The sequence below is a fragment of the Symphalangus syndactylus genome, chromosome 16 (assembly GCF_028878055.3).
Source record: "Symphalangus syndactylus isolate Jambi chromosome 16, NHGRI_mSymSyn1-v2.1_pri, whole genome shotgun sequence".
NCBI classification, from domain to species: Eukaryota; Metazoa; Chordata; class Mammalia; order Primates; family Hylobatidae; genus Symphalangus; species Symphalangus syndactylus.
In genome coordinates this window covers 101,551,879-101,575,272 of record NC_072438.2, presented here as the reverse complement: position 1 = coordinate 101,575,272, position 23,394 = coordinate 101,551,879, and the positions used below count along the sequence as shown (strand labels likewise).

General features: G+C 49.6%; 1 protein-coding gene and 1 pseudogene across 8 annotated transcripts in view; one reads left to right on the top strand and one right to left on the bottom strand.

The window, feature by feature from the left end:
- AHRR (aryl hydrocarbon receptor repressor) overlaps positions 1 to 23,394 on the top strand; it is a 111,418-nt gene that overhangs the window by 72,530 nt on the left and 15,494 nt on the right. For 4 of the 8 annotated variants that reach the window (XR_010116280.1, XM_063619615.1, XM_063619617.1 and 1 more), the window contains exons 5-6: positions 14,764 to 14,853; positions 23,251 to 23,380. Coding sequence is in view for 7 of the 8 variants with exons in the window: in XM_063619615.1 (XP_063475685.1) it covers positions 14,764 to 14,853; positions 23,251 to 23,380 (220 nt within the window). In the remaining variant the exon portion in view is untranslated. Of the gene's footprint in view, positions 1 to 14,763; positions 14,854 to 15,932; positions 16,018 to 23,250; positions 23,381 to 23,394 lie in introns of those variants that run through there. The other 4 variants (XM_063619614.1, XM_055246147.2, XM_055246150.2 and 1 more) reach the window with 3 other exon arrangements.
- LOC129464753 (translation initiation factor IF-3, mitochondrial-like) lies at positions 4,913 to 5,737 on the bottom strand (annotated as a pseudogene).

The window sequence follows — 23,394 nt, the reverse complement described above, 5'->3', positions numbered from 1 at the left end:
GGCGCACCTCATTCCTCTCGAGGACCGAGCAGCCGCAGCTCCCGCTCAATGCCCACCTCTCGGCCTCACGGCTGCTTTCCTGCCGTTGGTTTCCTACCAGGTGGTTCTTATCCCCATGCCACCTTCCTTGTCTGCTCTGAAGCAGCCGGGTCAGCACGGAGTCCCCTTGGGCTCTCCTGGGTGTGGAGCCGCAGGTGCAGAGGGACGGCCCAGACCAACTCTAGCCCCAAGGTCTCTGAGGCCGGGGCTGGTGGTGCAGGACACACCCAGGCCGTGGGGTCCCAGGCTTAGGGATCAGCAGGGGCGGCTCCCCAACCACCAGGACCCCGGCAGGATGGGCCTGGAGCTTCTGGAGGGAGATTCACTGTGGTAACCGTCAGCTGCGTTTGTTTATGAGTTGTGAGTCTGCTTCTCGTGAAGTAAGTTTCACACTCAGGGGTGTTTGCATTCAGAAAGCAGATCCTGGTTTTAAAAATTTAAGTTTTGTTCTCTAGAAAATGACATCAACTTTACACGTCGGATTGCCTGTCCAGCACAGCCGTTTGCCCTCCAGTCACAGAGACAGCGGGTGCTGCCCTGATCACTGGAGGGTGCCTGGTGCTGCTGCTCACCACGCCCTCACAGACGCTCACTGTTGCCGTCCCGTCTTTCACAGGAGGAAACCAAGGCCCAGAGAGGTGAATTAACTCGCCAAGGGCCCACAGCAAAGGTGAGGGCGGAGGCGGCGTCGGCACTGGCTGGTCTCCCTCAGCCAGAAGGGGGCCCAGGATACTGGGTTAACCGAGCGGGGCTGCAGTGGGCGTCAGGAGGGACTGCCTGGGGACCACCATCTGCCTGCTCTTCTAGGGCCCCGGGGCTTCAGTCAGCCTCCCCCTCTGTGGCCATTCGGCCATCCACCAGCTGCATTCTCAAGAACTGTTTTCAAACGTTGGAGCTGCTCAGTGGAAGAGAGTCAAGCCTGCGTTTACTGTTTGTGGGATCTATAAACAGCCAGTTATTCAGCTCCCCAAGCAAGAGCGCTGCCTCGCACGCACGCAAGCCCCATGGAGCGGCCCCTGTGAGTGATCTGGCTCCAGGAGGCCGGGCCAGCTGCCCCGACGCCCGCCCGGTGCCCGCTCGCGTGACTAGCCGCCGTGTTGTGGCTCCGTAACCGTGGCAACGGCTCAGGGGAGCACGATCCTCCCAACTTCCCTTTACTCTGAGGAGGGGCGGCCAGGGAGATGTGGAGGGTTGTTCCTTTTTCCCTCATTTTCCCTCTGCCATGACCTTGACAAAAATAATCTTTGAAGTACTTGCCGGCTATTTTTTCTGCCCTGGAACTGGAAGAGATCAGGATATTTAAAGGGTTTGACAGAGGAAGTCCCGGCTTTCTCAGAACATTTGCCCCGTTCCCTGCGGTGCCTGGGGGAGAGCGCAGCTCCGGCCCTCACCTGCCTCGGCCCTCACCTGCCCCGACCTCCGCTGTTCTTGCGAAGTGGCAGGTGCGCCGTTTCCTGACGTTCAGTAACAGCACATAGATGTGATCTTTTTCTCCTTAAAAAAAGTACAGCCTTAACCTTAGAGCCAAATCCCTTTTTCCATTTGGAAAAGTGATCTCATTTTCCATGGACCATGTTTAAAAAAAAACAAAACTTTTGTAGGATTAGAAAGGCAGAGGGAGAGAAAACAAACAGACGTTCGAGATGCATATTTGAAAGATGGGCCCACATGTGTAAAAGTATTTGGCGTGACAATGCTGGACCAGAAGTCAATCTGATATTGAATCCATATGACACGGCAAACAGCATTTTATGGTCTTTTAAAAAAAATTCTGCCTTGTGAGTTAAAATTAAGGTTGCTTTTGGTTGTGACTAATCTCATAAAATCTTTTTTAAGAAGACATTTTATATACTCAAGCCTTGAAAATGTCTTTGGTCTTTGAACTATTATTAGTAGGACATCATCAGTATGTGGCAACCGCTGAATTGGGAAAAGCTGTGGCAGGAGCCGGCGGACACAGACCCCTCCCAGCAGTGCCAGGAAGGGCTGGGGGCTGAGGACCCGAGGCCCTGGTGCACACCCCTCCAGCCTGTGTGGGGCGGGAATGAGGACTCTGTGTTACCACTGCCTGGCTCAGAGCGGGCGGTTGGATGGCAACTCCGTTTTCTTCCAGCAGACGCCCCCCAGGCCACACGGCCCCCGGCTGCTTCACGTTCTCCTGTTTTCTAACAAACCCTTGGTGCACCCCACGTCATCTCACCCTGTCTCTGCCTAAATCCCAGGGGAGGGAGGGGCTGCAGGGGTCTGAGGGGCGGGTGCCAGCCTGAGGGGCCAGCTGAGGCGCAGTGGTGGTTTGGGTCTCCCAGTTCTGGACACAGCTGCTGGCACCTAAGATGGGAGCCGCAATAGAGAAAGGGCCTCGACACCGCCGGTGCCGGCTCTGGGCCAGGCTTTCTGGGTTGCTCGGTGTCTGCATCAGAACTTTCGAAGGGGGTGGGATTGGCCCATGGTCCCTCCACGGCCACAAAGTCCCTGACCTCCATTGGCACCAGCCCAGGGCCCAGATCTTGCTGAGCACAGGCGGGGACGATCCTGGGCCCTCGTGGGTACTCCCCACGGTCAACTCCAGGCAGGACAAGAACTTCAGGAGTTCCAGAGTGAAGCTGTGAAGCCAGGGCAGGTGGATGCAGCGGTGAAACGCAGGTCAAGTGCTCCTGGCACCATCGTTCTGCAGGATGCCAGTTCTGTGGGGCACAGTGTGTGATTTAACCCTCACCACAGCTTCTGAGTCACCTTTTATCCCAGGTAGGGATTGCAGAGGAGAGCAAAGTGTCGTGAAGTGATCTCAGCCTTAGCTACCTTCCTTCTGGAAATGCGGCCATAGCAGCAGTGTTCCCAACCAAAGCAAGGGGGCAGCCAAGCCTCCGCTGACAGGTGGGCGGGTTAGCAAGATGTATCTACTTACAGAGGAGGAGTATTCAGCCTTAAAAAGAGCGGGGCAGCAAAAGAGAAATACACAGACAGGCCTGCACCAAACGGAAAAACTTCTGCCCAGCAAAGGAAACCATCAACAGAATGAAGAGGAAGCCGACGGAACGGGAGGACGCATTTGCCAACCATACATCTGACAGGCAGGAAAGACCCCACATACATAAGGAACCCAGCTAATTGAAGAGCAAGAAAAAACCCGATTAAAAACCAGGCAAAGGACCTGATAGACACTTCTCCAAAAGAGACACAAAATGGCCGGCTTGTAGGTAGAAAGGTGCTTGGCATCACCAGGCACGGGGAAGTGCAAATGGAAACCGTCAGCGAGCTCCTCTCACACCATCAGGACAGCTGTTTCAAAAAGATGGAAGGCAGTCATTGGCGAGGGTGTGGAGAGAAGGGGACCCTCGTGCACCATTGGCGGGAAGGCAGTTGTTGATGAGGGTGTGGAGAGAAGGGACCCTCGTGCACCGTTGGCGGGAAGACAGTCGTTGATGAGGGTGTGGAGAGAAGGGGACCCTCCTGCACCATTGGCGGGAAGGCAGTCGTTGATGAGGGTGTGGAGAGAAGGGGACCCTCGTGCACCGTTGGCGGGAAGGCAATTGTTGATGAGGGTGTGGAGAGAAGGGGACCCTCGTGCACCGTTGGCGGGAAGGCAATTGTTGATGAGGATGTGGAGAGAAGGGGACCCTCGTGCACTGTTGGTGGGAAGGAAGTTGTTGATGAGGATGTGGAGAGAAGGGGACCCTCGTGCACCGTTGGTGGGAAGGCAGTTGTTGATGAGAGTGTGGAGAGAAGGGGACCCTCGTGCATTGTTGGTGGGAAGGTAAATTAGTGTAGATGTGATGGAAGGCTACATGGAGCTTCCTCAAAAAATTAAAAATGGAACTTCCATGCAACCCAGCAGTCCCCCGCTGGGCATTTACCCAAAGGAGCTGACATCAGAATCAGAGACACCCCATGTTTATTGGAATGCTGGTCACAGTAGCCAAGACATGGAGACAACCTGCATGTCCACCAGTGAATGCACAGATAAAGAAAATGCTCTGTGTATACACCATGGAATACTGTTCAACCAGAAAAAGAAGGGAATCCTGGTATTTGCAAACCACGGATGAACCTGGAGGACATGGTGCTCAGTGAAATAAGTCATGCACAGACAGTTCTGCGTGATCTCACTCATATGTGGAATCTCAAAAAGTGGAACTCATCAAAACAGAGAGTCGATGGTTACCAGGGGCCGGGGGGGTGGGAGGGGGATAAAAAAGGAAGGAAGGAAATGGACACGCACTGTGGCTCGGATCCACCTTGACGACTCCGTGGAGTGAAACAAAGTCAAAGCCTGCTTGATTTGCCCAGATGAGGGCCCCAGTGTAGGCAAATTCACAGAGGCAGAAGGTGGGTGGGACGCACAGGGCTGAGGAGGGGAGTAGGGGCGAGTGTTTAATGTGGACAGAGTTTCGGTTTGGGAGGGTGGGAATGTTCTGAAGATGGACGGTCATGATGGTTGCACAACAATGTGGATGTGCTTAATGCCACTGAGCTCAAAATGACTGAAATTTAACCACTTAGGTCAGGTGCAGTGGCTCACCCTGTCATCCCAGCACTTTGGGAGGCCAAGGCGGGCGGATCACCTGAGGTCAGGAGTTCGAGACCAGCCTGGCCAACATGGCGAAACCCTGTCTCTACTAAAAATACAAAAATTAGCTGGGTATGGTGGCGCAGTACAAACCTGTAATCCCAGCTACTCGGGAGGCTGCGGCAGGAGAATTGCTTGAACCCGGGAGGCGGAGGTTGCAGTGAGCCGAGATCGCACCACTGCACTCCAGCCTGGATGACAGAATGAGACTCCGTTTCAAAAAAAAAAAAAAAAAGTAACCACTTAAAATGGTTAAAATGGTATATTTTTAACTTTCCCTGAGAAGCATATTTTTCTTTATTAAAATTACTGATGCAGAACATTTGATTCATTATCATTTCCATGGTCTTCGTTCAAAGTGTCTGTTTTCTGGGTCTCTTGAGTTTCTCGATATGCCTTCTCTTCCTTTTTGCTCAAAGGACAAAGAACCCACATTAAAGCTTTTCCTCCTTGAACAGCTTGTGGCCTGGATGAGAATGTAGCTATTCCAGGCACAGTCTGGAGTATTTGATGGAATATCTCCTCCACTTTATTTTCTGACTCGTCTACACTTTCTCCTTTCTTTATAGTAATTCGAACTTGGTGTTTTTTCTTAATCCACGGCTGAATCTGTTTAGTCTTTGCGTTCAAATCCTGTTGTCCAACGTTTGAAGAAAAAGTCAGTTCCTTTGTCAGGGTTGGTCCAGTTTTGGGGTTACCCTTCTCCATCTCTCTCAGCCTCAGCCGTTCCTGGCGGGTCTGCCTTCCTGTCATGAGCTGGTCTTCTGCAGGCTCCTTTGAACCCGTCGCAACTCTCTCTCATCCATGAGTCTAATCACATCTGCTCCGTGCACGTTCCCAAATCATTGCCCTTCTCATCCAATATGTGAATAATTCTCTGACTAATTTTTCTTCCAGTGTTACTAAAAGCTGTTTCACTCTTTTTTTTTTTTCTTTTTTCCTTCATTCTGGGTGTCTTCAGCGGTACTAAAGGCTTTTGCGTGATTTAGGAAGGACAGTCTTGGGGCAGAAGCAACAGGGGACCACTGTGCTGGTGCTGTTGTGCACGATGTGTTCACCAAAACATCTAACGCAACTATTTTCAGACTTTACAGTTTGTAGTGTTAACCTCTTTAGAAAAAGAGCAGCCATCCTGGGCCGGGGCAGGCGATTGGTACTAAAATGGTAATTTTTATGTTATGTATATTTTATTGTAATTTTTAAAACGTTTTTATGGTTTGGAAAAGACTGTCATAAAAATTCAATCTCTTGGTTGGGTCAGTAATACAAGGGACATGGAAGTCTGGCCTTGGGGGTCCCAGCCCATCACATGAGCTAAAACTAGAGTCCCTAAAAACCCGCCAAGAAAGATTTCTTCCAGCTGGTGGGAGGCTGGATGAGAAGGTGTTTTCAGGTGAAAATCCGAGGCAGCACAGGACATGGTGAGATGATTATCCAGCTTGCTGATCTGCCGGCGGGCACCACCTGCCATTCTTCCTCCATGCCTTCGAGGAGCAGGCTCAGTCCATTTAGGGGAGGCTGGCACAAGGCTGTCTTCACACCCCCCACGGGATCCATTTCACGTCCTGCTGATTCATCCAGCTACTAAGAGGAAAATAGTGATTTCCTTTCTGTGGATCATCCCATGGGTGCACTGGATCCTTTATTCAGTGACATAAACAACTAAGTCCCAAGTGTTCCATAGCCCCCTCCCCCAGAGAAATGCCGCAGGTCTGAGATTTCCCCATTTCTCTTGGGGAAATCTGGGCAAACTGAGAGCTTGTAAACAGCCCCGGATGGGTCCAGGCAGATTCGCCAGACTTTCTGCTCACGACCCAAAGACGTTAGTATGGAGCCAACCCTCTTTCTCGGAGCTGCACAGGAATGAAAATGTACGGGATCAATTTCCCTTTCTAGAAACGTGGTGGAGTTCAGGGGTACTGATAACGACGGGCTTCTTGTCTGATGCCAAACCATATAAAACATTGGCCTATTTTGTCATCGTGGAGCAGCCTACGGTGTTGCCCGCTGTTTTGTTGTGACAGCTGGGCAGGGGCTCCCTGACGTCTTCCTCCGAGTGGGAGGTGCTTTGTGAGACTTGGGTTTCTTGCTCAGACACTCAACGCAGAGTTCAAATCCCACTGTGAAGTCATCACCTGGTACCTGCAACTCTGTGTCCAGAACCAAGCGGGTGGCACACCCTTCAGGTCGGTGGGACAGAGGGCCTTTGGTTCGCTGGCACCTGACCCAGCAGCTTTGTCCCGCCGCCTGCGACCACCAGCTCCTCCGCTCTCTCCATCGGTCGTAACATCTTACTGCTCCCCTCGCCGACTGTTGAGTTGATCTTTGACAAGTGTTTCTTTTATATTTTCACGGCACGTGTGACTTTTCTTTTTGGATACTTTACTGATTGAAAAATGTGGCTCTGCAGCCTAGCAAGGCTCTAGGTCTGAGGCTGCGTCCTTCTGGTGTGGCTTTCCTCCTGAATTAGGCGTGGTGTGACGGCGTCTGGGGAAGAACACGCAGCCTCCGGTTTGAACTGGACCCTGGGTAGCAGTTCAACCTTCCCCACACCTGTGACACCCAGCAAGATAGACACAGATGTATGAAACGCTCTACAGCCACCTGAAGAAGGTAGAAATTCTGCAACAAAATTACCTGGGGAAAAAAAAACTAGGGAGAAAATGGGAAAGGAAAGGCGTTGTCCGGAAGAGGCCTCGTGCAGTGTGGATGGGAACCTGCCACAGCTGGGCTTGGGCCAGGGGTCCACAGTGTCGCTGGGGACTCGGGCCACTTCTGCTGCCCCCAGCCCCACTTCCTTCCAGCCAGTGGCTCTGTGAGCCGCCTCTTGTCTGCATTTCTTGCAGGAACGTGGAGGGACCGGAACATGGAGGGACCAGTCCAGGATGGCCCCACGTCAGGAGAAAGAGAGTCCCCAATCCCCAGCCCCTACCTCATGGGCCAAATCACTCCATGTGGGAGGCTGGGAGGCAAACATTTTTGTGTGAGCGAGCTACTCTGAACAGAATCGTAATTGCATTGGTAAGGAAGAACGGGAAGTTGTCTCAAAATAAAGGGGGATCAGGTGCCTGGTCCACTTGTTCTTAGAAGCAAATTTCAGGAAAACATTAAGAAACAGAAAATACTCAAGCTGGTTAGGCTATTCAAGAGCATAGAAAGGGATGGAAAGTTGTTCAGTTAATTCAGAGAGGTTAGGAAAACGCTGGTGCAAAAATACGATGCAGGCAGCTCAAAGGAGAAACGCAGCCCCTTCTCCCCTGTGAAACCGCACGAAACAATTCCAGATAAAATAATAGCAATCGACTCCCATCTGTGTTATCAAAGCATGGGCCACTGCAGTCACAGTGATCCAGGAGTAAGGTGAGACCCCGACGCTGGGAAATACTCATAAGGTTAACTTACCAACTTGCTATACTAAAAGAGGAGGGTGTCAGCTTGCAGATGACCCTGATCAAACAAGCAATACTAACAAAGTTTCTTAATAGAGCACCAGTTATCGGAAAGCCTATCCCTGTCCTAGTGATTTCAGGTGACACCTTTTTCATGCATCAAGTTTCCATTTGTGCTTGGACCCACTTCTGGATGTTCCATTCTAGTCCATTGATTTATGTGTCTGTTCATGCACTGTGATTTAATTATAGAGGCCTGACGGTATTTCTTAGATGCTTAATAAGAAGCTCCTGTCTCCTGGCTTTTTTTTCTTCCTGTGCTTTTGTAGCTATCATTGCATATTTACTTTCATATTTAGTATAAACCTACTAGCTGTGTAATCAGTTTGGTGCCATGTTTATTAGTATTACAGTGTGTTGATAAATTCACTCAGGAGGAACAGGCATCTTTAGGGTGCTGACTCATCTTATGCAAGATTGAGGTGTGTCTTCCCATTTGTTCAAATACAATTTTTTGTGTCTCTGGAGATGTTTTGAAGTTTTCTTCATATAGGTTTTGCACACGTCTTAAGTTTATTTATAAGTACTTTAGCTTCTTTGATGTTTTTGTAAATGGGGCTTTATCTACAATTATGTACCCTAATCTGGTCATTTTTCCAGTTTGTAAAGGTTATGGGTATCTGTATGTTAATTTTGTACTGAATTATTTTATTTGGGTTATTTTATTTTATTTTATTCTTGAGACAGAGTTTCACGCTTGTTGCCTAGGCTGGAGTGTAATGTCACGATCTCAGCTCACTGCAACCTCCGCCTTCCGGGCTCAAGCCATTCTCCCACCTCAGCCTCCCTAGTAGCTGGGACCACAGGCATGCACCACCACACCCAGCTAATTTTGTATTTTTAGTAAAGACGGGGTTTCACCATGTTGGCCAGGCTGGTCTCGAACTCCCGACCTCGTGATCCACCCGCCTCAGCCTCCCAAAGTGCTGGGATTACAGGTGTGAGCCACTGAGCCCGGCCTTACTTGGGTTATTTTATCATGGATTCTCCTGGGTTTTCCTGATGTACTATGGTGTCCTCTGCAAAGAGAGAATTTCACTTTTCCCCAATTGTTGTACATCTTGTTGATTTTTCATATCGAATTGCATCAATCCATACCTGCAGTACAATGTCCGATACCATGGGAGGGAGTTGGCAGGCTTCTTCTTTAAAGGCCCACATGGTGAATGTTTTAGGCGTTTTGGGCTGGGCTGTCTCCACGCCTGGCACTCTGCTTTGTGGTGTAGTACAAAAGTAGCCACAGACAATCAATAAATGTGTGCGCATGGCTGTGTTCCAGTGAGGCCCTGTTTACAAAAGCAAGTGGCAGGCCATAGTGGGCGCCATCCTGGGGCCATGGTTGCACCCCTTGTATGGGTGGTGGTGGGTCTCCCTACCCTGTTCCTTGATCTTACTGGGAACACCTCGAGTGTTTCTCTATGAAGTCGCTGCCTTAGGAATGAGGCGCACACACATACATGTTACCTGTGAAGAAGGTATTCAGTAATTCCTATTTTCTTGAGCCTTTTTTTTTTCAGGAATAATTGTTGAATTTCATTGAGGGCTTTTTCACCATATATGGAGATAATCATTTTCCCCCTCAGATCTGTAAATATGGTCTATTATGTGAATGGACTTCCTAAATTGAACCAACCTTTCATCCTTGGATTATATCTGCTTGGTTGTTGGTGTATTATTTTCCTAATGTGAAACTGGAGTCTATTTCTTAATATTTCATTTAGCACATTTGCATCAATATTCAAAGGTGATATTGGTGTGTCATTTTCTTTTTTATTTTACGCTCCATATCAGAGTTAAGTGTCAATGTTATACTTCCTAAAAAGGACTAGAAATTTTCCTTCACTTTCTGTGCTCTGGAACAATTTATGGGGCATTGAAATTATCTGATCTTTGAAGATTTGGTAGAATTCCGTGTTAAAACCATCTGGGCCAGGTGCATTTTTGTGGGGTAATTCCTTGATAACTTTATTCCTTCTACAGGAGTTGATCTTTTAATCTTGGTATCTTGAATGGGGTCAATTTTTATAAATTCTATTTTCCTAGGGAAATCTATACTTTAGGTTTTCAAATGTATTTGTATATAGGTCTTTCTCCCACTTTTATTCAATCACTTGCCCTCTGCCACACCCAGGGAACCACTTTCTGATATTTATTACTGTAGATTAGTTTGGCCTGTTCTTAGATATCATATAAATAGAATCTTAAGTTTATGAGCTTTTGCATCTGATTTTTATTTAACATAGTGTTTTTGCAATTCATCGATGTTTTGCATAATCAGTAGGTTTAAAATTTTTTTAATTGTCTAACAGTATTCCATTTTGTAATTATTCTGCAATTTGTTTATCCATTATCCGATGGATAGTTATTTGGATTATTTCTAGCTTTTGATTATTATGAGCAAGGCCAGTGTGAACATCCTTGTTCCAGCCTTTCTGTGAACATACCCATTTCCCCTGATGAAATACTAAGGCTGGAAATTCTGGGTTGTAGGGCAGATGTACACTTGCCTTTATGAGGAATGGCAGGACAGTTTTCCAAAGTGACTGTAGCATTGTACATTCCCACCAGTCACACTCTCGCCCTCACCAGTATTCAGTGCTATCGGTCCTTCTGACAGCGGCCACCCTGCAGCGTGGAGCAGCATCTCAGTGAGGTGCTAACTTGCACGTCCCTGCTGGCTGAGGATGCCGAGGATATTTTCACGTGTATGATGGGCGTTACTCTATCTCTTTTGGTAAAGTATCTGTGCAAACGTTTGTCCCATTGTTTAAAATTGTTTTTTTAAATTGTTGATTTGTAGCAGTTCTTATAGATTCTGGATAAAGTCCTTTATCAATGTGCTGTGCATATTTTTTCTCTGTGGCTTATCTCTTCATTTTTTACTGGCATCTTAAAATAAAGCCCAATTCATCGAATTTTTTCTTTACAGGTTAGTGTTTTCGTATCCTACCCAAATCTACCTACCTCAGACTCATGAGAGCATTTTCCTGGGTTTCTTCTGGAAGCTTTGTGGCCCTGGGGTTGTGTTTGTGTCTGTCGTAGGTCTTGAGTTAATTTGTGTGTGTGGCGTGAGATAGGAGTTGGGGTTCATTTTTCCATACAAATCTCCAGCTGTCCCAGCCACGCTGTTTCAGACCTTCCTTCCCCACTGATTGACCTAGTGCCCTGGCTGAGGGTCAGCTTGTCTATCCTAACCATGTCCTGCTGACAGAGCTTTACAGGAAGCCATGAAGCCAAAATAAGTTCCACAATTTTGTTCTTTTTTAACAAGATTTCTTTAGCAAGGCTAGGTATTGTGCAATTCCATAACTATTTTATTATTTTATTATTGTAGAGACAGAGTCTCACTCTGTCACCCAGGCTGGAGTGCAGTGGCGCGATCTCAACTCACTGCAACCTTGATTTCCCAGGCTCAAGCAGTCCTCCCACCTCAGCCTCCCAAGTAGCTGGGACTACAGGCGTGCACCACCATGCCCAGCTAGTTTTTAAAGTTTTTGTTTGCTTGTTTTTTGTAAAGACGGGGTCTCACTATGCTGCCCAGGCTGGTCTTGAACTGCTGAGCTCAAGCAATCCTCTCACCTTGGCCTCCCAAAGTGCTGGGATTACAAGCGTGAGCCACCATGTTCACTCCTGTAATCCCAGCACTTTGAGAGGCTGAGGCAGGCGGATCACGAGGTCAGGAGATCGAGACCATCCTGGCTAAAATGGTGAAACCCCGTCTCTACTAAAAATACAAAAAATTAGCCGGGCGTGGTGGCAGGCGCCTGTAGTCCCAGCTACTCGAGAGGCTGAGGCAGGAGAATGGCGTGAACCTGGAAGGCGGAGCTTGCAGTGAGCCGAGATCGCGCCACTGCACTCCAGCCTGGGCAACAGAGTGAGACTCCGTCAAAAAAAAAAAAAAAAATTTAGAATCAGCTTGTCACTTTCTATAAGAAGAAAAAAAACGTTTAAAATTATGATTGGGATTGCATTATCTACAGATCAATTTAGGGAGACAGGACAACCCTAACTACGTTGAGCCTTTCAATCCAGGAACACTGTTTATCTCTTAGTTTATTCAGGTGTTTTCTCCGTGATGTTGCATTGTTTTCAATATACCAGCCTTGCACATCTTTTATTAGATTTATTCGTAGGTATTTTATGGTTTTTGATTGGAGCCTGGAGTTTTCTTTGTGGGAAAGTTTTGATTAGAAATTCAATTTATTTAATAGATATTAGGTTATTTAGATTTTCTAGTTCTTCTTATATCACTTTTGTTAATTTGCATATTTCAAGGAATTTTCCTGTTTCACTTAAATTGTTTTATGTATTAACTATCATTTTTAGTATTTTCTTATTATCCTTTTAATATTTGTAGGACCTGTAGTGATGTACTTTTAAACTCCTGGTGTCAGTGATTTGTTTTTTTCTTGATGAGTCTTGCTAGCAGATTATGTTTCATTAATCTTTTCAAAACTTTCAAAAATTCAAATTTTGACTCTGTTAATGGTCTCTGTTATTTGACTGTTCTAAACCATTTTCATGGATTTTTGACTCTTACCTATTTTTCTTTCCTTTTACTTACGTTAGATTTAACTGACTCTTCTTTCTCTAGTTTCTTGAGGAGGGACTACATACATACTTTTGAAACAGTCATTTTAAGCTCACTGGGATTTGATGCCGACCCTTCTGCTTGTGTGTAATTGGAAGTTTATTACACTTCCTGTGTCCTCATTATGATGCAATTTTGGGTCTGTGTAGCTACACTTGTTCTTACCATTCTCCATCATTTTGTGGAATGTGGGAGGGATTTGGATTTAGGTAACTGCCATTATCCTTGGCTGCCTAGGAGTCTTCAATACCAGTATTTCAAAAGCTCTTAGAAATTGATATTTATAAACCCTAATAGAAAAATTAGCACATGACATACATAGGGCAGTTTTCCAAAGAAGAAATACAAGTTACCAGTGAATGCAGGAAATGTTTTTCAATCTCATTAGTAATCAAAGAAATGAAAACTATAATGGTAAAATAATTTATCTCTTTTCAGAAATAATATATCTGTTTTCAAATTGGCAAAGATTTCAAAAAAAGAAAAAAGGAAAATAAAAGTACCCAGCATGGTCCAGATTTAAGGGAAATTAGTATATAATATACTGCTGATAGCCACAAACATCATGGGAGTTAAAGTCTCCAAATGTCTGTGTTTTAAAGACGCAAATGGAAACAGTTATGAAAGCTGTGTCCAGGTGACTCAGCCCCCTCACCCCCAGCTTCTACCTCGTGCAGGATGTGAGACTGGGCGAGATATTCCACCTGGTGGCCTGTGCTTGCTCAGCGTCAGTGGCCATTGCTGCCATGGACAGATCCTGCAACTCAGAGGCCACTGTCTTTCCCGCATCCTCACCGGTGATGGCCCCGGGAAGCTGCTGCAGGGTGGGGCTGCAGGGCTCGCTTCTCAAGTAGAGGAAAATGTCACATCAAGCACAACACAGCCACATCCTTGCCTTCTCCATCTGCTCCCTCCAAAATCCCACAATAATTACGGCTATAACTGAGATTTAATAATCATGCAAATATTGTGTGTAACATACACGAATGAATTTAACATCAAGATGAAATGAATTTCTAGAAAATTTTTTAAGATTGTGTAGTTAATGTAAGAAAAAATAAAGAATTGGCACACACTAACAATAAATACATCAACATGGTATTAAAATCTGCCCCGTTTCATCCACCATCTCCACAAAATGTGCCCACACTGGAGGGTCTTCAGGGTGAGGCAGACCAGGCCTTCCAGAAGCACATCACCCTCATCTTAAGTAGCTCCAGAAAATGGAAGGAAAGGTGCAGGAGCGACTCGTGTCTTGATGGTTGTGTATACTGTATGCAAAATATGGAGAGAAACTACAGGCCAAGTTTAAACATAGATAGTTAAGTGAGGTTAATCAATTCCAAGTGCATATTTAAAAGTCATGATCAAAGGGGCTTACCTCATAAAGTACAAGAATTCTGCATCATCAGAAAATCTATCAATCACACACTAAAGAAAAATTGTGATTATTTCACTAGGTACAGAAAAACACTTGATGAGTTCAATATTTTTCTCTCTCTCTCTTTTTTTTTTTTTGAGACAGAGTGTCACTCCATTGCACAGGCTGGAGGGCAGTGGTGCGACCTCAGCTCACTGCAACCTCCACCTCCTTGGTTCAAGGGATTCTCCTGCCTCAGTCTTCCAAGTAGCTGGGACTACAGGTGTGCACCACCACACCCAGCTAATTTTTGTATTTTTAGTAGAGACGGGGTTTCACCATGTTAGCCAGGCTGGTCGATGGAGTTCTATATTTTTCATAATAAAAATCCTTAGAAAAGCCAAAGGGTATTCCAGACAGTGTGTAGAAGGTGGTATGTGGGCGGAAACGTCTGCAGAAGAAAACAGAGAGCTCCTGCCTCGTCTTAGGTACCAAGTCTCACTGTCGCACCAAGACAAGGTGCACATAATTTTATATTTATTAGAAAAGGGGCCTTGTAAACCATGGCTGCCTTCTCCTGTTGCCTGTTAACTTGGAGCCTGTGACAAAATGGTAATAAATAAAAAGTGGGCATTTCTAGAGGTTATAAATATGGACTACAAAACAGGAGGATATTGTTGAAAATTTAAGCAAAGGATTCTTGCACTTTTTCATTTTGGGTGAGCCAATTCGATTTTTTTTTGTTTTTTTCTTCTAGTCTCTTAATGGCTTTGCTCTGGTCGTGAGTGCAGAAGGGACGATATTTTATGCGTCAGCAACGATCGTGGACTATCTGGGCTTCCATCAGGTAATGAAACCAGAACAGCCCTCCAGTCTGTTAAGTGCTAGGTTCTCTTCCCTTTGTAAATGTTTGTTGTCTTCAAGGTTTGGTAATGCCTAAAATCAGGCTTTTCCTATCACTGAGCTCTTATCAGATAAAGATCTCCACACCCCAGCTTTGTCTAGGGCAGTGTTTCTTCCAGCCTGGCTTCGGGGTCTCAGTGAGAGGCTGCCCAGTGTCAGGGGTGTTCTGGTCTAAGGGAACCGCGGCGTGCCGACGGCGGCATGGTCTCCTGTGGCTCAGGCCCTCCGACAGGCCCCCTGCCCCACCGGCACCATCCCATTCAGCTGCTCCCAGTCAACGTCTTAACCCTCAGCTTCTTGGTGCACTCAGGACACAGCTTGCTGTGGAAATGCCCTTCCTGACGTGCGAGTGGTTCATCTGGAATGCTGCCCAGCCAGCCCCAGGTGGATGACTCCAGACTTCCAGGCAGAGAATGGGGTTGAGGCATCGTCAGATACCAAGCCCTGGAAGGGCAACTCACGCGGGAAAAGGTGCGATAAAAAATCCCACCAGGCCGGGCGCAGTGACTCACGCCTGTAATCCCAGCACTTTGGGAGGCCGAGGCGGGTGGATCACGAGGTCAGGAGATCGAGACCAGGCTGGCCAACATGGTGAAACCCTGTCTCTACTAAAAATACAAAAATTAGCTGGGTGTGGTGGCGTGCACCTGTAGTCCCAGCTACTAGGGAGGCTGAGGCAGGAGAATAGCTTGAACCTGGGAGGCGGAGCCTGCAGTGAGGTGAGATGGAGCTACTCCACTCTAGCCTGGGTGACAGAGCAAGACTCCATCTCAAAAAAAAAATAAAAAATAAAAATAAAAAAAAATCCCACTCAAGGCCAGGAGGGGAGCAAGGGAGCTGTTTTTTTTGTCTGGGGAGGAGCTGGGGTCCCTCATGGAAAATCAGATGCTGGTTATAGAATTAAAATTTCTCCCACTGCACGGCGAGGACCCCCAGGATCTGGAAATCAGGTGTACTGCAGACTGATGAGATTACTGGAGAACCCAAAGAAGCAAAAATGGGGGCCTTTATCTGCACTTCCACAAGCCACTCCCACAAAAACACCCGCCCTGCAGATGAGCTCACAATGCCAAGGAAGCCATAGATGGTGAGCAGGGGCAGCCGACAGGTAAACAAACCGTGCTTCCTGGAAGAACTTAAGGAGCAGAGCTGTCCAAAGGAAACTGGCAAACAAATAGATTTAAAACAATAAAAGATAAAAGCAGCAATTTAAAGAAAGCACAGCCTATGATGAAGAAAAGAACAGGTATGTTTGAGAAAGATCAAAACAAAACTTTGAAAAATAGAGAGTAGTATATTAGGGTTCAGTCTGGAGACAGAAACTGTGCAGAAATTTGAACAGTTTTATAGAAAGACTTATGACGGGTTTAGTGTAAGGAAGTGTTAACCAGTAGCACCGGCTCAGCAACGAAGGACTAAAGGGACTCTGAGGACACAGATACAGCAACAGAGGGGCAGCAGTGCCTGCAGGGCCCAGGCGGGGCCGTTGGAAACCCCAGCCCCACTGAGGCTGAGAACCAGACCCTCAGTGGCACGGGGTGGGGCCGTGACCCGGGCAGTGGAGAAGTTCCCGAGATGTTCAGGCCAGGGCTGGCTGGTAGGAAACCTCCCTTTGGGACCCAGGTGAGATGCATACCTGGAGGTTGCTGGGCACTGGGGGACGCTGTGACACTGGGGGGTGCACACCGGCCCCAGGGGAAGCCCTACCCCTGCACTGCCCAGCACCTCTGCCTACGAGGAAATGGTCCCAGAGCCAGCATTCATGCTGAGCGAGAGGCAGCACACAGTGATTAAAGCAAAAATCTCCCTGGTCGGGCGGGAGGCCTGGGGGCCGAATCTCCCTGGTGGGGCGGGAGGCCTGGGGGCCGAATCTCCCTGGTCGGGCGGGAGGCCTGGGGGCCGAATCTGCCTGGTCGGGCGGGAGGCCTGGGGGCTGCGCAGAGCAGCAGGCAGTGGAGGCCACGAACCACCCCGCTCACCCACACTAGTCCCTGACAAGTCATTAGAATTCACGTCTGCGGAGGCCCTGAGGCTGTACAGTTGTATCCAATGTCCATGAGAGCCGGGATTTTGAATTTTTTCCCACAGCTGAAGTCGCTGCTGCCTTGCTGGTGATTCTGCGAAGCAGCTCCTCTAGTCCGCCTCTGAGTTCAACCTCCTGCCCCTGAGCCCAAGGCCAGTCTCCCTGTGAACTGCAAGGACCATGTGACTGCCGGGCCCATTGCAGTGAGCTTGTTTTCTGCACCGTGGCTGTCTCTGTACACTGGATGCCTCCTTGGGATGGCCTCTCCCCCAGCATCCACGTGAAGGTGCAGCTCGTCAGCACCCCTGGGCCGGCCCTGGTGGAGGACGCAGGGGGACATGGCTGTGTGCAGGGAGAGGGAACACCGTGTGGTGGACATGGCTGCCAAGGGGTGTCCAGGCCACTGCCCTGTTGGGAACGCAGTGCAGGGTGGAGACACAGCTCTGCTGTCCCAGCAGCAACCTTGATGGCTCTGAGCCTCATTCCTGTGTCCACACAATGGCCAGCAGCGGTGTTTGCCTGCCAGGCTGTGGCCAGACCACGGGGCCACTGAGCAGGGGAGTGCTGGGAAAAGCCCCGGTGCCCGGCGCGGCGTCTCCTACCACAGAGGGACATCGCTTTAGGCGGCTGCTGTTGATACCACATGACCACAGGCTTTGATGAGTGTGCCCTGCTATCTGTGGTTGGGGCACTGTCATCTCCTGATGCACCCTATGAGAGGGGACCTGAAGTGACAGCTGGTGGGTCCCTCGTTCCCACAGATGGCATGAGCGTCTGGGTGGCCACCCGGCATCCTCTTCATCTCCGTCTTCTGTCTTCAGATCTCATGGAGCTGCCGTGGGATGCTTCCTTTACACGCGTGGAGAGTAGTGGAGTGGGTCTGTTGGGTCCGTGTGCGTTTGCTGGGGTTTGGTGTGTCTTTCACCGTGGGGTGCGCTGAACGGGGGAGCACTCGCAGGACAGGACATGGGCAGACATGAGGGTGTGGCTCGGTGACTCTGTCAACCGAAACAGAGCAGCTTCAGCTTGGTCTGTATGTGCAGGGCCTGAGTCTAGAGAAGGCCACTTGCTCTGCCTTTTGCATGCTCAGAACCACTGTCAACTCTAGTCACTGCATCTGGAGCTGCCCGAGTTCTCCAGACACACCCAGAGACGCTGCCTTTAGCCATGGCTCGATGGTCTCACTCCAGGGTTTGGCTTTGGGGAGAGGGGCAGGTGCTGTGCAGAGCAGCTTTGATTCCAGGTCAGAACTTGCTAATTGGACTTTTTGTTTTCTTGGCGCTTGGTCATTTTCCCCCAAGCATGAGAAGTTAAAAAAAAAAAAGTTTTGCCTTGATTGTGAGGAAATTGGTTCCAAATGCCATTAAATCAGGCATTGCCTCTAGTTGATGCAAAATATCTCATGAAAATATTAGAACAGCTTTGTGCTTGTGTGAGCTTATTGTGCAAAATGCTTTACAAAAAGTCAGGAACCAATTATTCCCGGTCACAGCCTGAGTGCATAATGTCAGTGTCTTCAAGCTCAGCATGCTTTAGTGATGCATAAACGGCTTTAGGCGTCTAGTTTAGTTGCCATTGACATTTGTTGATTCGGTAAGTTGTTCGTTCTCTCAAAGATTAGAGCTCGTTGATCAGAGCAGTTAGAACCCCACAGGCATGGTTAGCAGATGTGTGCAAGCTTTTGCACAAAGAGGTAAAAATGTTAGCCGTTAGAGTGAGCAGCATATTAAAATTGGAAATGATTTTACTCTAAACTCCCTGAGTGGTGGTGTAAAACTGAAATGAAGACTGTCTTTAGTTGACGAAAGGAGGGTTTGTTTTTGTACGATTTGGATAATGTTAACATCATGCTCTCCCCCTCCCATTTCTCCCACCACGTCTCTTGATGTCACTTTGTAGGAATCAGACTTTAAAGGATTAAGAAAGACTTAGGGCAGACATGCCACACTGATGATTAAAACACAGAACTTTGTTTCCTCAACCTAAACAGGATTCACATTTCACCCTGTCTTCAGATTTGCCTCAGTTGGAGAAGTCTTTCCAGCTCGCCTACGCCCTCCGCCACGTGTGCTGTCTGGCCTTGGTTGAGCAGCAGGCCCTTTCTCGCCTGTTGATGCCCTTTCTCGCCTGTTGATTCCCTTTCGTTACCTGACTTCGGGGTTGGAGATGATGGACGAGGCACTTGGGGAGGCCTGCGGCTGCTCAGGGAGGGTACTGGGGGTGGGGGTCACCTTCCGGGGCCTACAAAGCTCAGGGTTGTCTATGGAAATTCATGTGAGGGCCATTTTGGTGTGGGTCACCAGGGCGGGGCTGCAGCTGCTCTGGTGCAGGAGGCGGCAGACTCCATGGTGAAGAGCTGGAGAGAGAGCGAGCTCCAGAAGATGCAGGGCCTCATGATCTGGTGCAGCACCAGCTACTGTGAGGACAGCCGGGTTCCCATGCAGCAGGTGCACCCAGGCCTCCAGCACTGCCATGTGCCACTGGCGCAAGCGCAGGCCTTGGTGACTGGTGAGTTGGAGAAGTCCCAGGACCACCTGGCTGGGGGCATCAGGCATTGCAATGACAAAGCCAGGTTCCCTAGATGCAGGGAGTGAGGGCTCCAGGTGAAGCAGCAGCTGCTGGCCACGTGACCATGGGTGCAGATGACCTTGTATGCCTCATCCTGACCGTGACCACAAAGCCGAAGGAGTCTCTCCCTTCTATTGGGAAATAAGTCTTTGCCTGTGGCCATTGGAGCTGAGGGCAAGAATCTATTTTTTAAAAGGAATGGGATTTTTTTTTTTTTTTTTTTTGAGACAGTCTTGCTCTGTCATCCAGGCTGGAGTGCAGTGGCACAATCTCGGCTCACTGCAACCTCTGCCTCCTGGGTTCAAGCAAGTCTCCTGCCTCAGCCTCCTGAGTAGCTGAGATTACAGGTGTGCACCACCAAGCCTGGCTAAATTTTGTATTTTTAGTAGAGATGGGGCTTCACCATGTTGGCCAGGCTGATCTCGAACTCCCAACCTCAAGTGATCCGCCTGCCTTGGCCTCCCAAAGTGCTGGGATTACAGGCGTGAACCATTGTGCCCGGCTGGGAGTTTTAGTCTTTTAAGCAACATTTATAAATGAAGAAATTAAGGATGACAGCAAGTGTAAGGGGAATGTCGCTTGCCTCTGGACGCTGGTTCCTCTGCGTTTCAGTTCTAAAAAGTTGGCACTAAAACGTGTCAAGAGCTCGCATAGGAGTGTTTGGAGCCATGTTTCCCACTGTCCTGGCAAAGCCGGGGCCCTCCAAGTTGCCCAGCTCTTACTGCACAAGGACCAACAGGCTAGCCCGTAAGAGCTGATGGAGTTGGTATTTCTGTTTGTTGCCAACCCCTGTTTACTGGAAGTGTCCCCACACCATTTTCCATAAGCTGTGAAACAAATGTCATAAGGTCTCTAATTTAGAAGGGGAAAGACCCAGGTTTCTGGGTCTCTGTTTCCGTGGTTTTGTGTTATGTATGCCAGGGTGTAAAGTGGATTTTAAGATGTGGAATTGGGAGGTAGAGTGGTTTGGTTAAGAACTCTGAGAGGTTCCTTGTGGATCCCCTTTTTTGGCCATCGGGATGTGGATGTGCATTTGTTAAACTTCTCACATGCTGCATCCTTCAGCCTGGAGACCCTTTGGAAACACGAGAGGTGACACCATGGTACTTATGCAGCTAAGCTTCCCTCTGACGGGCCCTGAGGCTGCCGCCATAGAGCAGCAGAACCGTGCAGTTCCTGGAGGAGAAGGGGGTTTTGAATGAGAAATATTCCAGTATCCAGAGTGAACACTAAAGGGGGAGCCGTTGGCTACTTGATAAGAGAGCTGTGAAGTCCTGGATTTGGGAAAACCTGTTTTCATAGAACAGGATGGGATGGAAGCCTAAACCCAGCATTGCTTACCAGACCCTGAATTAACAGAACCCCATGAAGACAATCCCCTGGTAACAGGAAGTCAAGGGAGAAAGAGGGAGCCCTAGGGCTGGGAGGAGTGCAGACTCCCCGAGCAAAGGCGGGGAGACCCCACAGCTCACCAAACACTAGCCGGGGGGCCTTCGCAGTTGAACGGAGGCAGCACCTGCAGATGCTGGGCAAGCTGCTTCGCTGCAGGAGGAAGCCAGTCTTGAGTCCTGGCTCACACCACAGACAGCTTCAGGGCATGATGGAAGTTTCCAGAAGATAACGGGGCAGAGCTAGATCTGTGAGGAAAGATTTCTCAGGACAAAAGCCTTCTCCATGCGGAGAGGATGGAAGGGTTGGGCCTTGCGGTGTCCATCAGGAGGGCGGGATGGCAGCGAGGACACCTTGCATGAAAGGTGGCCCAGAAGGGACTGGGCACCGCAGCTGGACAGCTCAGTGGGGATTCCAGAAAGAGACACCTCCGGGCTGCACGCACGCACCCACAGACCCACGCATGCAGCACGCACACATCCACGCACGCACACGCAGCCACCCACCCACGCAGCACACATGCATCCACGCATGCACGCATGCAGCCACCCACCCACGCAGCACACACACATCCACAGACCCACGCACGCAGCCACCCACCCACACACGCGCACACACGCTCGCAGGGCTGAACACCCAGAATATACAAGATGCTCCTCGTTATGGTTCAGGAGGTGGAAAGTTGAAACCATAGCCAGAAACATGGCCTATCCGCCGCAACGACTAAAAGAGATACGGGGAAAAGGACAAACATTGGCCAGAAGGTGCAGCCGCTGGAGCGTTGGCGCCTTAACTGGAAAAGGAAACTCCCCGCCTGGGAGGCCGCTCTGGCGCCCGGCTGGTGCCGGGCAGGAGGCCCTTGCGGACCCAGCGGGCTCCTCGTCGGCAGCGCCCACCCCGCGGTTCAGCCACGGAGCGGATGCCGTGTGCATGCACGGAACGGGCGAGGTGCCCCCACGGTCGCGATGCGGGGCAGGGGGATGCTGGCGGGTACCCTCCCTCCACGTGGAGTCCGCGCGCAGAACCCCCACACGGAGGGCGGCCCCGACTCAGAGGCACAGGCAGAAGCAGCCTCGCGGGTGCCGGCGACGCCCTGTGGCCTCATCTGGGTGAGGTCTCGCGGGGTGTTTTCTTGAAGGTGACTCACCCAACTGTGTGTTCATGGTTGGGCGCTTTTTGGCCTAGGTTACCCTCCAGTCCTTAGGAAGGCACCACGGCAGAGCCGCGAGGAGTGCACAGCGGGGAGGCTGGAGCGGCCCTTTTCACCTGGAGGGGTCCCTGTTCCTCTGTACACCGCTTTCTGTGACAGCGCGTTCACAGCAGGGAACTGCGGAGGCACAGACAGTAGAGTCCAGCCCCGTCAGTGAGGGCCACCTCCGCCTTCTGCCCTCCTGAGGCTGTGTCTCGTCTTGTTCGGGGAGCCCCGCGGGTCCTTGCCATTGGGTTGCTTGAAGATGCTCATCCCTTTAGGGTGAGTTATTAGTTACATTCCTCTGAAGTCTTGATTCTTAAGGAGCTCCTCCTCCAGTTAGGAAGAACCACTGGGTTATCATCATGATAATAAATGCCGTTTAGAATCAGGTCCCCCTCAAAGAGTCCTGAGGTTCTAGCAGTCCCTGGCAGGGTTAATTATTCGGGGCCAGGGGGTGGCGGGCCAGGCTCCAGGTGCAGATGCCTGACTTTCTTCAGTTAGGAGAAGGGAGAGGACGGTGGGATGGCCGGCCTTCCTCAGGCGCGGACACGCTCACTGGCAGTGGTGACAGTTGAGTCCCCCTTGAAGTCAGTCTTCGTGGCCCACAGTGTCAGCCTCTGTCGCCAGACATGGACCCTGGGTGCCTGTGAGGGTCGGCCTCTGTGTCAAGGCCCAGCTTTGCTTCTGAGCAGGTGGAAGGAGAGAGGACTAGAGAGAGGCCTATGAACTGGCAGGTCCTTGAGGCATCGTGAAAGTGGGTGAAGGTTGAGGCCTGGGTGTCAGGAAGAAGGAAATCACAGGCCATAAGATGTGAAGTGATGGGAAACCGAGTCACAAAGAGTCCAAGTCAACAGGAAAGTGGATGTCTTGGCCCCAGAGTGTCTACGGCCCAGAAGATGCCCGTCTCTTAGCCTCCTGCTTGCCCCGAAAGGCTGGATGTGGGCACCACTTGGGCAGACGGGTGGGCGGGTGCTCCAGGCAGCTTAGACGTCTTCTCAGGAGGGAGCGGGGAACCGGCGCCAAGCGCCGTCTCTTCGGCGGGATTCTCTCCCTGTGGCTGTGACTTGCTTTGACAAGCAGAGTGGAAATTTTTCGGTTACTCATCGGTGGAATAAAATGTGTAAAGCCACTTGGGGTAAGGCTGAAATAATCTTGTTGCACTATTTCAGACGGATGTAATGCACCAGAACATTTACGACTACATCCATGTGGACGACCGCCAGGACTTCTGCCGGCAGCTCCACTGGGCCATGGACCCTCCCCAGGTGGTGTTTGGGCAGCCCCCGCCCTTGGAGACAGGTGGGTGTCTGGGG